This window comes from Chionomys nivalis, chromosome 8 (assembly GCF_950005125.1).
Source record: "Chionomys nivalis chromosome 8, mChiNiv1.1, whole genome shotgun sequence".
NCBI classification, from domain to species: Eukaryota; Metazoa; Chordata; class Mammalia; order Rodentia; family Cricetidae; genus Chionomys; species Chionomys nivalis.
The window spans coordinates 44,027,686-44,044,200 of record NC_080093.1 but is presented as its reverse complement, the minus strand read 5'-3'; the positions used below and the strand labels follow the sequence as shown (position 1 = coordinate 44,044,200).

Sequence of the window (16,515 nt, the reverse complement as noted above, 5' to 3'; positions counted from 1 at the left end):
ATTTATTTTCTTACCAGAGTCTTCAAAATAATTCTTTGACTATTTTATTATATCAGAAATCATAGGGGTTTTTTTTGAATCCTAGATTCTGAGATTACAGGCAGACCCCCCTTTCCCTGGAAGGTGTCCCCCACAAAAAAAAACTTAGGACCAAATGTGTTATTTTTAGGTTGGTACAAGAATAGTACTTCTTATAGATTAAAATGGACTAAGTGATTCTTGCCAAGATTCATTATATGTCTCCTTTGCTAGGATGAATAAAAAGGGAGTTTTGAGAGTTCAAAAGCAGTAGTGACAGCTAATTCTATGAAATAGGAACATATGTGGGAGGCCACAGAGAAAATGGAGCCATCTGGCCTTTTGTTTGGTTGGCTGAACATAGCAGACAAAACACAACGTACTTTCAGCTTCCCGGTGTCTTTTTCACTTTATCTCCACTGATGACATCAAAGCAGGTGTGAATGATGCAGTGTTCACAGTAACTTTGGCATTTTGACAAAGTGAACTTGAGGTTTCAGTGCAAAATAAAAAAATGTTCAGGTACAGAGTGCTTTCGTTTGTTTGAAGAACTGCTGTTTTGAGATCTTTTACAATGTAAATATTTAAAAATATCAGAGAGTTGTCAGAACTCACAAGCATTCAATTAAGAAGGAAAGTGTCATCCTTTCACAGTAGAGATAGTTATGTTTGCTCCAGAAAAGATGCTGCCTCAAGACCCAGCCTTTTAACAAGAAAACGACCTTCAGATAAATGTTCTCCTTAAGAAGTACCTGCCGACACCTAAGTACATTATTTAAACTTACCACCTAACTTCTTTTCTTGGTTATAAATAACTCCTAAGTGTTCAAAAACATAAAACACTTCTCCAAAGCAGTAGTTCTCCATCCTTGGCTATCTGTATACAGAAAAGAAGTTTATTTTAGAACCCTGCTGTTGAGGAGTTTCCACCTGGCCCACTACTCTGTGAAATATTGAGTTCTCCAGGATGATGCTTGGACAGACACAGTTGCTTTGCCTTATAAATTTGATCATGTGTTCCTCTCATGGTATGTGATGCCTGTTCAATGTGTGTTCCTGTGTTTATTACTTATATGGGGAGGAAAAGTTTATTTTCTAGCTCTTATAAACAAAACTACAGTGAGTCATCCTAACTAGACTAGCATAGGTCACAGTACAGTCATCATGAAATTATTGGATTCAGATACAGCATCTCTGAGAAAACAGTGCGATATTATTTTACTTAATTTAATTTAATCAATTTAATTTAAACTTGAATTTTGCTGCATAGCTTGCTTGGATGAGAATGCAGAAAGAAACATGTGTAGTGCCCCCATCTCCCATCCTGATCTCCTTTCTCTTTGCTGCAGGGAAGCCATCTAATCCCTAATGGAGAACAGTACAGAGGTGACTGAGTTCATTCTTGCAGGCTTAACAGATGACCCAGAGCTCCAGATCCCTCTCTTCTTTGTCTTCCTTCTCATCTATCTCTGCACTGTGCTTGGGAACGTGGGAATGACAGGACTGATTCTGCTGGACTCACACCTCCACACTCCCATGTACCTTTTCCTCAGTCACCTGTCTCTGGTGGACTTTGGTTATTCTTCAGCTGTCACTCCCAAGGTAATGGCAGGACTCATTTCAACAGATAAAATCATATCCCACAATGCTTGTGGCACCCAATTCTTCTTCTTTGTGGGATTTATAACCACAGAAAGTTTCCTCCTGGTTGCCATGGCTTATGACCGCTATGCAGCAGTGTGTAAGCCCCTGCATTACACCACCATCATGACTACAAACACATGTGCCTGTATGACCATAAGCTCCTATGTCTGTGGCTTCATGAATTCCTCCATCCACACTGGGAACATTTTCAGTCTCTCCTTCTGCAAATCTAATATGATAGACCATTTCTTTTGTGATGCCCCTCCTCTCCTGGCCCTCTCGTGTTCAGACACCACTGTCAGTGAGATGGTGATTTTCTTCGTGGTGGGTTTTAATGTTCTCCTCTCTATTGTAGTCATTTTGATCTCCTATCTGTTTATATTCACCACTATTCTGAGGATGCGATCATCTGAAGGGCGCCAGAAGGCCTTTTCCACCTGTGCTTCCCATCTCACTGCAGTCTCTATCTTCTATGGGTCAGGCATCTTCATGTACTTACAACCCAGCTCCAGTCACAACATGGGCACTGACAAGGTGGCATCTGTGTTTTACACCACGGTCATCCCCATGCTGAATCCTCTGGTTTACAGCCTGAGGAACAAAGAGGTCAAGAGTGCATTACAAAAGACTGTGGAGAAAGCAAAAATTACTATAACATTCATATTTTAATTTTATAGAATCTGCATGAAGGCTGTTTAATTTACCTCAGATTAATCTTTGCTCAGTTCAAGAAATGAGTTTACTTAGGAGCTGTCTCTATTACTTGCTTTAAACCTGTGTAAAGTTTCATTATTTTCTTTTATTTCATCCTGGGGTAATGGAGATTGAATCTAGTGCCTGGCACATGGAAAGCAAGTTTCTTCCATTGAACTAGACCAGATGCCTACATTTGACCAATTTAATTAGTGCTATTTTCTGAGCTCTGGAAATACTGTCTTTCCTCCCAAACAGTTTATTGTTGGTAATGGTGCCATTAGTGAGTTCCTGGGTTATTTAACTTGTATTCCTTATTATGAGTGGCTAGCATTTCTTTCATTTTTGAGATTATAATACAATCATGTAATTTTTCTTTCCTTTTCTCTGTCCAAACCCACCATATACCTCTCTTTGATCTTTCATAGCCTCTTTTCATTGTTGACATACTCTTATATACATATATTTTACACACCCACATAGACTTACACACACATATATCATGATTGGTCTATACAATGCTACTTGTACGTGTATTTTCAGACCTGATTATTTGGTATTGGACAACCAGTTGGTGTTCCCTCTCTTGGGGAAGACTATTTCTTTCCCTCTCAGCACTCCTTATTTCTTTTAGAAATATTTATTTTCTTGAGATGCTAATATATAATGCACCATTTATCCTTCCATTTTCTCTCTATGTAATCTCTCATAGACTCTCTTGCTCTTATTCAAATTCATTCTTTCTCTTTCATTTATTGTTATTCTATCTATCTATCCATCTATCTATGCATCTATCATCTATCTATCTATCTATCTATCTATCTATCTATCTATCTATCTATCTATCCATTTTCTCTTTATTATCCATCTATCTTTTCATTATCTCATGGGCTTTCTCATATCCACATTATATAAAATGTTTTGAACTATTAATTTTCTTATCTTCTTCTGTACCTTCATTTGTGCACACTTTTGGATTGCCTGAAAACAAACCTAAAGGCATTAGTTTGGCTGTTGATTGGGGTCCTAATTCCCTGTAAACATTCTCTCTCATATCTAAATTGAGCATGTTAAGTTATGTTAGCAAATTGTCCTGTACTGTTTCAACCCAAAAGATGCTGGAAGATGGATTTCGCTCTCCCATTCCAGATGCAAGCATCTTTATCTCAAAATATCCTCCAACCACCATCTTTGCTCAGGCTGGCCCTTTGACTTTGTGATAGAGAAAAAGAGAAAAAAAAAAAAAACAGCCCAACCCTTCCCTCATCCTGGAACAGGGATTTTAACATTTCTTAAGAAGCTTTCTAGAACACCTTTATCTCTTGTTCCTCATCTTTTCTCCAACCCTGAGAGAAAGCGAGTGCCGTAATTCTAGGTGTTCTACTAGTTACCTACAAACTCAGATTTCTTGACCTGAGACCATGAAATATCTTACTTTGTTTTATTATTTTTATATTTTGCCCCTACCTGCCTATACCATAAGTACAATTTCTTCCTATATCCATACTACCCTATCTAATGAAAATCTCTAATGAAAGAGTGTGGCAATCTATATTTAATCTATGAAGTGGTGGATACCCTAGAGACTCCTGCCCCAATTGGAGATGGTTCACTTTACCATGGTACTGAGTTCAACTTGAACAGAAAGCAACTATGTAGTTTGCTGCTATCTTCTTTAGTAACTTCCTTGTAATGGAACCAACAATGTAATTAGACTGCCACATTTTTAATGATATCATAGAGAAGGCAAATGTCATGTGACTTCACCACCCCCTCGGTTAATGTCACCACATGGCACAAGTAGAAATGGTAGTGTCCATAAAAGTTTATGTTCAATTGAGTCCTCTGGGGACTACTGCATCCTTTTTGTACTGCACTAAGGAGAAAACATCAGACCTTCAAAGCTTTTATTTTGTAATTTTAATGTTGCAATTTTGATACAATTTTTATAAGATCATTTGCTTCCAATACTGGTATACCAACAAGAGGAGCTAGTATTTTGAGATCCACATGTCCCAAAAGAGACTCAAAAGATAAATTGCCAAGTGCTAGAAAAGCTGCTACCAGGGAGGAGCTGTTATCATAGGCCAGCAGATCTTAATTCCTACTGTTTCTCCTGGGTCTCTTCAGGACCATTTTCCTCTAGCTGAGATAAAATGGTTATGCCTCTCATCAGTACTCCTTTTTTCTACATATGTTTGCTTTCTTTCTGTCCACTCTAACAATATTTAGCAATAAACAATGTTTGCTGAAATATCTATCCTCAGACTCTGGAATGCAGGGTTAGTGACCCAAATGCTTTAGGTGGGCTGAGAAACTTCTGACAGGAAGGTTATCTTGACAGATAACACCTGTGGGCTGGCAGGATCCTGGACATTTCTGAGAAGGGTACCAACACACCACCCCCACTGCTATCTACCACTCTGAGACTGCAATGGAACGGACCTACAGATAGGATCTTCTATCTCAAAAGTTTCCTTTCCTGTCTTATGAAATCCCCAAGCACACTGTACCACGTGCCCACACTTTCCACCTCGCCCTCTGGGGTTTTGGGTGGGGGACAACACAGACTACTGGTGTCTTTCAGTTGTTATGATTAAAGAACAATTCTCATGATAAAAATAAAAGAATTTGGGTAGGTGTTAGTTGCCCCAACTGATATTTATATCTTAGAAAATTGCAATGTTAAATAGTTGCTGTTCTTTGAACATGTGTCTAAATACAGAGTTTTTCCTCACTCAGCTAACTGTATTTAATAGAAAAAACATAAATTATAAAAAGGGCTCTTCTAGGGAGCTGTCAGAAGAATATCTGTATTCCTTTGAAAATGTTCTTTTTATCATTGCCGTGGCTGTTATGCTAACATTTTCCTGAGATAGTATGGGTTTCACTTTGGTACTTCTCAAAGCACCTACAGAGCTAGGTTATATGGCAAGTTTAGCCATGTACAGTAAGATGGTGGTTGAGTATGATCATGTGAGGATCATCTCCCCATAAACACATCAACCTGAACAGATGTCAGACAAAAGACTTGCAGGAATGCTAAGAAATAAGCAGGTGAACAAACACTACACCTGGTTTTAAAATAACAACAACATTGAAGACACTGTTTGCTCAGGAAAGAAAAATAATTGAATCAAAATCTCACTCTTAAAATTAGTACTGGGATCATCATAGTAAAACTCGTTTTTTATGCATTGTCTCATAGCCTCTGTCCCCATGTCAGTCAGAGTGAACCAAGACACTGGATCACATTACCTAAGGAATAAAAGGATGTCTTCAATCTCACTACCCTAATACTAGCACTGCATTGATCAAGACTTTATTTGCTGGGCAGTAAGATGGAGAAGTAAGTAAATGTTACCTTGAAAATTAGAGATAGATTTGTGCCAATCTAATATTGAATGAATATTGATGGCTCTATTGTCCAGGACCCCAGTTCCTGAACTGGCTACTAAGTTCATTGTGTCATGAGACTGGTGGCAGAATGAGACCCAACTCCAGTCAGATAGCCTTTTTATCTTGCCGGTATTATTTTGGTTTTGTAGAAAAAGTGTTAGGGAGAACCCTCTATTCATGCTGGCCAGGGAAGCAGGAACATTAACTGCAGATCTTCATCATCTCTCCTTTCTCTTTTCCAAATCAAGTCCCCAGTCTCACCCCTAACTCTATAGCAGCCCACCTGCGACCTCCCCCTCCTCTCTGCCACCACCCCCAGCAACCACACAGCTCTTCTCTTCCAGGCTTCCTTTCCATCTATCCTTTATTCCAACCCCATCCTTCTGCTGCATCCATGAAACACAGCTTAACATCAAGGATAGATATCACCTCAGGGTAAAAATATAAGAAAAGATATTCTAATAAATTAACATGGGAGCAATCTGATATGGTCATTTTATGATCTGACAGAATAAACTTCAAACCCAAACTAGCCAGAACAGATGGGGAAGGATACTACGTACTAATCACAGGAAAAATCCAAGAGGACATTTCATTCTTAACATCTATGTCCCAAACTCAAGGGTACTCATGCCTGTAAAAGAAAGACTTCTCCAGCTTAAATCACATATTGACTGTCACACAGAGATGGTGGGAAACTCTAATCACCATACTCTCACAAATGGACAGCTCATCCAGACAAAAACTAAACAGAGATACTGGAGCTAACAGATGTTATAAATCAAATGGATGCCATCAGGTTCTAACACCACTGGAAGGGTATATGTATGTGTGTGTGTGTGTGTGTGTGTGTGTGTGTGTGTGTGTGTGTTGTGTATACATATATCCCCTTGGCTTGTGCCTACAGTGTCTGTAAGTACTTGAATGCATGGATAACCACTGCAAAATCACTTCTCTGGGTAGCTTTGTTAAGCAAGGTGATTCATGGTGTCTTGTTAAAGTAGTTCAAATGTACTTATACTTTTACTTCCTTGATGCACTAGATGATGGCATGTAAGTTACCAAGACACTCTGAAGGCATCCTTTCTATTGTTCCAGGCTAGACATTCATTCTGGCCTGCATTCACGTGCATGCACGTGTGTGTGTGTGTGTGTGTGTGATGTATTTGACTGTGTGGAAGACTGATGATAACTTTGGGTGTCTGTATTCACTTTCCATCTTCTTTGTGACAGTGTTTCTTTTCTGCCATGGTACACACCAGGGTACCTGATCTTCTAAGGATTCTCTTGTCTCCAAGTTCCACCTTGCTGTAGGAGTGATGGTATTGTAGATATTTTGCAGTGGTTCTGGAGATCCAAATTCATGTTTCTGTGCTTGTGCAGCAAGTATTTTACTGTGCAAGCCATCTCCCCAGCCCCAACTTCTATTTAATGGTACTAAATCTCTTCCTTTACTGCACTGTTCTTAGTGCAAGCTTTTCACACTAGCTTTTCTGGTCATATTTAAAGTTTTTTGAATCTTTCTGTCTTGCATGTAGTTCTTATTGCAAATATGGTTTAAAGGTATCTGGTAACATTCATCCAGAGACTAAATACTGCCTTTCTTTGAAATTTTCTTAGCTGTCACCTTTAAACTTGGCCTTACTCAAAATCTCAGCAGATGAACAAGATGTAGACACACGCTTTGTCAGAGTGTAGCATACGTAATAACAAGCCCAGGTCCAGAGAGACTTCTCTTTTCCATCTGAAACCTGGTCCACATTTATTTTTTGGGTTTTATTGGTGTTTTCACTTGAACCCCCAATAAAATTGCCCATTATGCTTTGCTACATTCCCAGGCGCCTCTAGCTTTCCTCTAGAAACATTTCTAAACTATTCCTATAAATCAGCTGCTAAGGCCATTTAGTTCATTGTCAGTAATAGTCATAACAATAAAACCCTTTTTCTAATGTGTCTTGTGTCTGTCTCAAAATAACTGGGAGAAAATGCTAAAAAGGAAGAAATATTTCTTAGGCTCATGGTCAGAGCTTCAGTCCATGATATTTGAAATTCATTGCTTCCAGGAATGTGGAAAAGCCGAGTGTGGTCAATGTGTGAAGGGAGTGATGGAGTAAAACAGCATTAGGCTTTGGAAATTATGTCATTAAAGACAAAAAGCAAAAATATGCATACTGTACTTTATATCTTTGATGCCTAACATTTTTTAAATAATTTTTTGTTGCTTTCTAAATAATACCATTCAAAATTTCCACCTCCTCCCCTGTGTCCATTTTCCTCCCATTCCCCCCAGTCCTGACAGAAGGCAGGGTACCCTGCTCGTGGGAAGTCCAAGGCTCTCCCCCCTCCATCTAGGTCTAGGAAGGTGTGCATCCAAACAGACTAGAATCCTCAAAAGCCAGCACATGCAGTAGAATGAAATTCCAGTGCCATTATCATTGGCTTCTCAGTCAGCCCCCATTGTCAGCCACATTCAGAGAGTCCAGTTTGATCACCTGATTGTTCAGTCCTAGTCCAGCTTGCTTTAGTGAGCCCCCATTAGATCAGTCACACCGTCTCAGTGGGTAGATGCACCCCTCACGGTCCTGACTTCCTTGCTCATCCTCTCCTTCCTTCTTCTCTTCATCTGGACCTTGGGAGCTCAGTCCAGTGCTCCATTGTGGGTCTCTGTCTCTATCTCCATCCATTGCTGGATGAAGGTTCTATGGTGATATTCAAGATATATTTATCCTCCTGGAAATCGAAAGTAAACAATATCACCAGGCAAAAGTTGGGAACATGGGGGTGGGGGTGGGGTGGGGAGAAGGAGAGATGGGGAGAGAGAAAGGAGAAGGGGAGGATTACGGAGTTCTTGGGGGCGTGGGATGGTTGAGATGGAGGAAGTGTGGATATGGGAGCAGGGAAGAAGATATCTTAATTATGGGAGCCATTTTAGGGTTGACAAGAGACTTGGCTCTATAGAGGTTCCCAGGTGTCTAAGGGGATGTCCCCAGCTAGGTCCTTGGGCAGCAGATGAGAGGGTACCTGAATTGGCCTTGTCCCATAGCCACACTGATGAATATTTCTGTTTTCTTTATGTGGGCACTTAGTGCTATGAAATTTCCTCTTAGCATTGCTTTCATAGTGTCCCATAGGTTTGGGTATGTTGTGTCTTTATTTTCGTTGAATTCAAGGAAGACTTAATTTCTTTCTTTATTTCTTCCTTGACCCAGGGGTGGTTCAGTTTTGTGTTAAGAATTTGTTGGATTTACTGTTTTCTTTAATCAATGAGTTTATTTCCTTTATAGTAGCTTCAGCATCTGAGATTCTTTCTTCTATTTCTTGTATTCTGTTGGTTATACTTGTCTCTGTATTTCCTGTTCGTTTACCCAGATTTTTCATATCCAGCCATTCCTCGGTTTGTGTGTTCTTCATTACCTTCATTTAAGTTTTCAAGTCTTCAACTGTTTCCATTACCTGTTTGCATTCTTTTTCTTGGTTTTCTTGGGTATCTTTGAGAGATTTATTCTTTTAACTTTTTGTTTGTCTTCTCATCCATTTCTTTAAATGAGTTTTTCATATCCCATTTAAGGGCCTCTATTATTTTCATAATGTTATGTTTAAAGTCGATTTCTTCTACTTCTTCTGGAATAGGGTATTCAAGTCTTCTTGTTGTGTGCTCACTGTATTTTGGTATTGTCATGTTTCTTTTCAGGTTGTTGGAGGAATTCTTGCATTGGCACCTGCCCATCTCTTCCTTCATATGCATCCAGGAGAGTCTTGGCGTCTTGGTCCAATCTTTGCTGTGACTGACTGTGTACTTGGAGAAATTTCTTGGTTTGCCCTCTCTTAGGATCGCTCAGCACTGGAGCTGACTGTGCTGATAGATACAAGGACCCTGCAGATGGAAAGGAGTGCCCTCTGGATGTATCTCCTCAGGGCATGAGCAGGAACTCTTCCTGGGCCGTGGATGTCACAGACAATAGGGCAGGCTTGGGAGAGGCAGGGTAGTGTGGAACAAAGAAGCCCCTGCAGCAGGAATTGGAGGGGTCCTGTACTCTGTTCCTGGACCGTCTGTCCGGACAGGCACACACTCACTCCCCTGGATCTATCTCCTCAGTACAGGAGCAGGGACTCTTGGTGGGCCAAGGACCTTGCAGACAAAAGTGTGACTTGGGGGGGGGGCAGCATCGTGTTTGATTGTTAAAGATGACAAACCACTAACCTGTATTTTTTGTTTCTTTCTTTTTTCAAAAATAACTTATTTTTATTTTATGTACATTGTTGTTTTGCCTGTATGTATGTTTGTGTGAGAGTGTCAGAACTTGGAATTATAGACAGTTTTTAGCTGCCATGTAGTGTGCTGGGAACTGAACCTGGGTTCTCTGGAAGAGCAGTCAGTGCTCTTAACCACTGAGTTATCTCTTTAGTCATAATCTATATCCTAAGCAGTTTATAATAATAGCTTTTAAGGTCTAGAATGACACTTTTTAAATTGAGCTGCATAGGCACTATACCTTAAACAAGAGAAGAAACATATGTACAGTATGTTATAACAAAAATGACCTCAAATTTGTATCATCATATATAATCCATACCAATGTAAAATATTAGAGGTTAATAGTTGCTCTTTTTGCTTTGAAAGTAGATCCAATAATTCATCCTTTAATTGCATCCTTTCTATATCTTCTCTCCTTTTTTGGGAGGTAATTTAAAAATAAAAATGGTTTAAGAAGCATAAAACGTGACAAAGGAGAATGAGATAGTGTAGGTGATATGTGGAGAATAGTTGGTTCATAAAACTTGTCAGAGAGGATCCATGAGAAAACAGCAACTGAAGCTAATATTTGAATGAAATGAATGTATTACTTATAGGATGAGCCAATGTGAAGGAAATGAACAAGATTGACTGATGTAAGAAGAAATTCAAAGAGGAAGAATATTAGGAGAAAGAAGTTACTTAAAATGAATGGCTATTCTACAAAGAACTTTCTTAAAGAAAGTAACTTAAAGAAAGTTACACCTCCTAATTTTTAGCTTGATTCAAATATCATTTGATGATGCTTAACAATATATGAATACATTACAATATTCCAATTAGTTTCTATTTTCTTTGCTTTTATTGTAACTTTTGAAATTTCAAGTATCAACATGTTATGTTTCTATACAAATATATATATATACACAAAATGACATAATCCAGTAGAAATAGGAAATTTCAGAATTCTTCATCTGTGAACATCAAAGAAAATATATGTAATTTCATTTAATTATTGAATTTGTTTCTATTCAAGACCTTTATGCCAATATAGAGAAAAATAAACATTGCACATATATTACATTTTCATAAAGTAAATGAAAGATTAGGTTATAGTCACTGTATTAGTTACCTTTCTGTAATGTGATAAAATACAAGTCACCAAGAACAACTTAAGGAAGAAAAGGTTTGTTTGGGATTATGATTTCAGAGGAATACAACAATCATGACAGTAGGAATGGCAACAAGGGGCAGGCAAGGTGGAAGGAGTTGGAGCCAGAGATCACATCTTCAATCAAAACGTTAAGTAGCAATCACAAACATTAACTAGAGAGAGCATTGGGAAGGGAGCAGAGCTATGAACACTCAGAATCCTTTTCCAAGTAATGCATTTCATCTCGCAAGTGTCTACTTCCTAAACCTCACTACTGAGCAGCACTACCAACTGGGGACCAAGTCTTCAAATAGGTGAGCCCATAGGAGACATTTCTTATCCAAAGCACCACACTCACTAAATGCTTTTGTAGTTTCCAAAGTTCCCCTGAGAAACAGAATCAATAGGATATAATGTAGACGGTGAAACAAGAGGATATTTATTGTGGATAGTGACTTATGTGACAGGGGTGCTTAGAAGTACCTTGATAGCCTGCCTTCAAACATGAGAAAAAAACAGAAGCCAGTGATTAAGGCAATCTGAGTTTAGAAGCCTGAGAAAAGAGAGGTGACATGTAGCTGGGATAAGCCTTGAAGGTCAAAGTCTAAATAGTCAGGACTGGATCATCAGTTTTGATATCTAAGAGTGTGAGGAGATGAACCTTCAGGGTAAAGGAGAAGGGGAAAGGACAGAGAAGAGTGAGAGTGGGGAATAAAGAAGAGGGAGAGACGAGGGATTTTGGACTCTAAGTGGTGACATCACGTCCAGCCTCATAAATGAGATAACATGTTCTTCTTCTTATATAAATGTTCCTTATGTTAGACTCTTGAACTCTTGGAAATATGGTCATAGATACACCATTAATTCAGGCAGTTGAACACATAAAACTAAACACCACAAATAACCATATTATGTATATAATTCTATAAAATTTACTACATTCATGTGCACATTATGAAACACCTTCATGCACTGCTTATATCTATGGCATTTATCTTTAATATGTGTATTTTCATTGAGATGTAGTAGGATAAATACATGCAGTTAAGTGATATAACAGTATTATTAATGAGATTTTGAAAACTCTATGCTATCCTATACCATTCAAGTAAACAATTCTATTTAAAATATTTTTAAGAGTTTTGAAGAAGGAGTAAGAATATTATTTCATCTACTTTATTTTGGTGAGGACATCCACTCTAAGTACATGATGGAGTTTTGAGAAGAATGAAACTAGGAACGGTGCATCTCACAGAGCACTAAAGTTAAAATCCTAAAACAGTGCATCTCACAGAGCTAAGCTAAAATCCTAAAAATTCGTTTTCAACAAATGAATGCCTTTTTCACCTCTAAGAATGTAGTATTGACTTTAAGAATGCATTCTTGACCTTCTTGTTCCTCAGACTGTAGACCAGAGGATTCAGCATAGGAATGACCATGGTGTAGAACACAGACGTAACTTTGTCTGTGTCCATGGTATGATTGGAGCTGGGCTGTAAATACATAAAGATGACAGTACCATAGAAGATAGTCACTGCAGTGAAGTGGGAGGCACAGGTGGATACAGCCTTACGATGTCTTGCAGCTGAGTGCATCTTTAAGATAGTGACAAAAATGAACATGTAAGATGTCCAGATAACTATAAGAGCAAAAAAAATATTTAAACTCTCAGTATAAAGAAGAACAAGCTCCCTAAATTGATTATCAAAGCAAGCAAGAGCCATGATTGCTGGAACATCACAGAAAAAATGATGGATCACATTGGACTTACAGAAGGGGAGAGTGAATATGTCTGCAATATGGATAGAGGCATTCATGAAACTGATGACATAAGAGCCAATAATCAGCCATGTATATACACTTTTAGTCATGGTGCTGGCATAGTGTAGGGGCTTGCATACTGCTACATAGCGATCATAGGCCATTGAGGCCAACAGGTAATTCTCTGCAGTAGCAAAACCTGCAAAGAAGAACATCTGAGCAGCACAATCATTGTAGGAAATGACCTTGTCACCCACAAGAAGCTCAGTCATGACTGTGGGCGTGACAGCTGAGGAGTAACAAAAATCCACCAGAGAAAGGTTACCAAGGAAAATATACATGGGGGTATGAAGGTGAGAGTCCAAGAGAATCAGCAGGATCATGCCCAGGTTCCCCACCAAGGTGATGATATAGATGAGGAGGAAGGTGATGAAGAGTGGAAGCTGTAAGCCTGGGTCATCAGTGAGTCCCAACAGAAGGAACTGTGTCACTTCTGTTCCATTCTTCATTAGTGCCATCTTGTAATAATTAGATTCTCTGTAGCAATGGGAAAAAAGCTTCATGATGATTTGAAAATTCCATTGAACTTGAAAATTATAAACCATATTTTTCAAAAAGTTTATTGTAGTCTTTCACACAATATGCTTTGATCATATTCTATCTCCTTTTCTCATCTCCTTCCAGATCCTTCCCAGCTCTCTACCAACCAACTTATACTTCTACATTCTATAAAGCCAGCATAAAATTTAGAATTGGTTTGGTGAATCAACTACACCCACGAAGGATTCTTAATGGTATTATAATTTCAAAATTTTATATATTTGTTATTTGAGATGTAAGCAAATTAATACATTCAAGAGTATGATTTTTATGGATAATTCTCTCTGTTAATCCACTTTCCCCTATATCAGCAAAACCTAACATTTCTTTGCCATTCATCTGTCAAGGTACTATTGAATCTTTGGATATGTCACTTTTGTATTTTATCTCAATAATATGTTTTATTTTGTTGTTCAAGTCATGAAAACTATGAAACTAAAGATGCTGACTAATTTATATTTACATTAGCATTAAAATGGACTTTCAGTTATAGACAATACCAAGTTTTAACCCTATGCTTTTGAGCATAGGGTAAATTTAAATCAACTCACTGATTACTTTAGCTTAAACATAGCAAAAGTTTTGGTTTTCACAATGAACTACAATTTTTGTTAATTGTGCACAAATTTCACCTCATTTGTCATGGATTTTCTCATCTTTGAAGGTAGAACAAGGAAACAAAGAAAATAGAAAATTAAATCATTTTCTTTTCAATACTAATACTGTTAAAAGAATTAACCATGTCTGAATTGCCATTTAGTCCTTTCCTCATAGCTCCATGATTATTTACATTAGCACATGCATATGCTAATGAACACAATATGTGTGTGTGTGTATGTGTTTGTGTGTGTATATGTGTGTATGTATATTTCCACTGATACTACCAAAAACTCTAATCATTCAAGTAGTTGGTTTATGTAATGCATTATAGTATATATACTCTGAATAGATGATGTTATGGATAACTATGGCAGGAGGATGCTCAACCTGCAGAAAGCAGTTTTGAGTGATGAAATCCCATTAGATTTAGCAGATGTAGAGCTGAGGTTCCTGGGAGAAATAGATGCCTTTCAAATTTGGTCCTAGCCTAACTTCCTAACATCGTATTTCATTCAACTTGAAGACATCAATGTAGCTACTTCCAGGTACTGTTGGGAGAAATAACCCAACTTAAAGACAAAAAATTATGGTTGTTAATCAAATCTACAAGGGATATCAAACCTGTTATTGTCAGTATGGGACAATGGTCTTTAAGTTTGAGTAATGAAGGTATATGCCACATTCAGCATTCTAGCCCCAAGAATTCTGGAAGCTTCAGTCTCTAACTTTCCTTTTGTTCTACACTGAGTCATGAAGAATATCTGGATTCTCCTCTGCTCCTTGGAGTATCCTTATTCCTTACCTGTGGCTGTTGCCCCTATACCCTATAATTCCTGGTTATTTTTATTCTCTAATTCTTAAAACATATTTAAACTATTGCAATTATTTTAGCTTTTTCTACAAAATCAGGTCAAAGTACTTTTAAAATTAAAAACAAAGATCAGCATAATTGTGTAGAAATAATGCTTCTGAATCCCAGTTACAGTTCTTTTCTCTTACGTTACAAATTACAAGAATAACCATTACATTTTCTCCACATCATGTTTCTGCTTGAAAAAAGAGACCACAGACTTAAAAGAGCACAAGGGAGGTACATGGAAAGATTTGGAGGGGGAGAAAGGAAGGAGAAAACCATGTAATTAAATCTCAGAAAATAACAAGGATCAAAAAAGAAAAGTAGCTTGACTTGGGATGCTATTTTTTATGATTTTTTTATAAAACGCAAAAGAACCCTTTATTGAAATGCGACCCTTTATTGAAGATTAATCTCAGTGTCACTGAAGTAAGTCTGCTGTAGGTATGTTTTGATTGAGGATGTTTTTGGGTTACATTTTACGGTCAACATTTCCCAAAAGTCTGCTTCATTGCAGGCTTGATGTCTCTTGCTACAGAAGTTACTGAATAGTCAAGTCATTATAAAAATAAAAATTTCCTTAGAAACAACGGTTTAGTTGGGATAAAAGAGCCCATTTTTATCAAATGTCTTATTTTCTTATATTACTTTCCTGCCAAAACCAAATCATGAACACTAGGCTTTGACTATTCTCAGTTTATGTGCCACTTGTAGTAACTTCACAGATTTCTTTTGGTGGCAATTTTTATTTGGAAAATATTTTATTTGAATGCTTTTGTGAAATTACACTATTTATCCATTTTTAATTTATTTTTTGTCCACATGATACATTCTGACCAAATTCCCCCTAACTCAACTCCACCCTCACCCCACCTCCCCTCTTCCCCAGATTCACTGCTCCTCACTTTTCCCTCAGAAAATAGCAGGCCTGCTTGTGATATCAACCAGAAATGGCATAACAAGATGCAATAAGACTAGGTACAAATCCTCATGTCAAGACTGGAGCAGGTAACCCAATCTTAAAACACATTACCACCTTAGTTGCTTAAGGTGATAGATAAGGTTTAGCAAATATCACAAGGGATTTAAATATGAATGACATGCCTGTAAGAGTTGGAGTATGTAAGAGAAATGTTATACTTCAACAAGAAAATCTAGTATCTGTGAAATGTGATGCTTTAGAATTATATACACTGCATGAGGAAAAAAAAAGTTCTAGATCCAGGAGTTGAATATGTTTCTTGAGAATCAGCATGAGATACAGAGAGTAAGGACTGAATTCCAGGTTAAACCATATTTCATTTTTTATAAGCATTTTCATATATTTCACGATAGATCACATCACTCTTTTGGGTATTTGTTTATATTTTGTTACTTCCACCAAGATGCAAACACATACAGAATATGATAACGTTCCTACTTTACCAATAAAATTGTTATCTATCTTGTTCTTTGTTTATTATTTTGGGGATAGAATCACTCTGGCTAACAAATCACCAAGTCTCTGTAGTGAACATGGACATTTACAAATACTTCAGACTCACAGTTGGATCACACACT

At 37.7% G+C, this 16,515-nt stretch overlaps 2 protein-coding genes across 2 annotated transcripts; one reads left to right on the top strand and one right to left on the bottom strand.

The window, feature by feature from the left end:
- The first annotated feature begins 1,386 nt into the window (after positions 1–1,386).
- Positions 1,387–2,331, top strand: LOC130879744 (olfactory receptor 5B12-like). The gene has a single exon (XM_057778538.1). It carries the CDS (start codon positions 1,387–1,389, stop codon positions 2,329–2,331), a length of 945 nt encoding a protein of 314 aa, XP_057634521.1.
- A 10,159-nt stretch (positions 2,332–12,490) lies between these two features.
- On the bottom strand, positions 12,491–13,420 carry LOC130879748 (olfactory receptor 5B2-like). Its single transcript, XM_057778542.1, has one exon. It carries the CDS (start codon positions 13,418–13,420, stop codon positions 12,491–12,493), a length of 930 nt encoding a protein of 309 aa, XP_057634525.1.
- Positions 13,421–16,515: the final 3,095 nt, after the last annotated feature.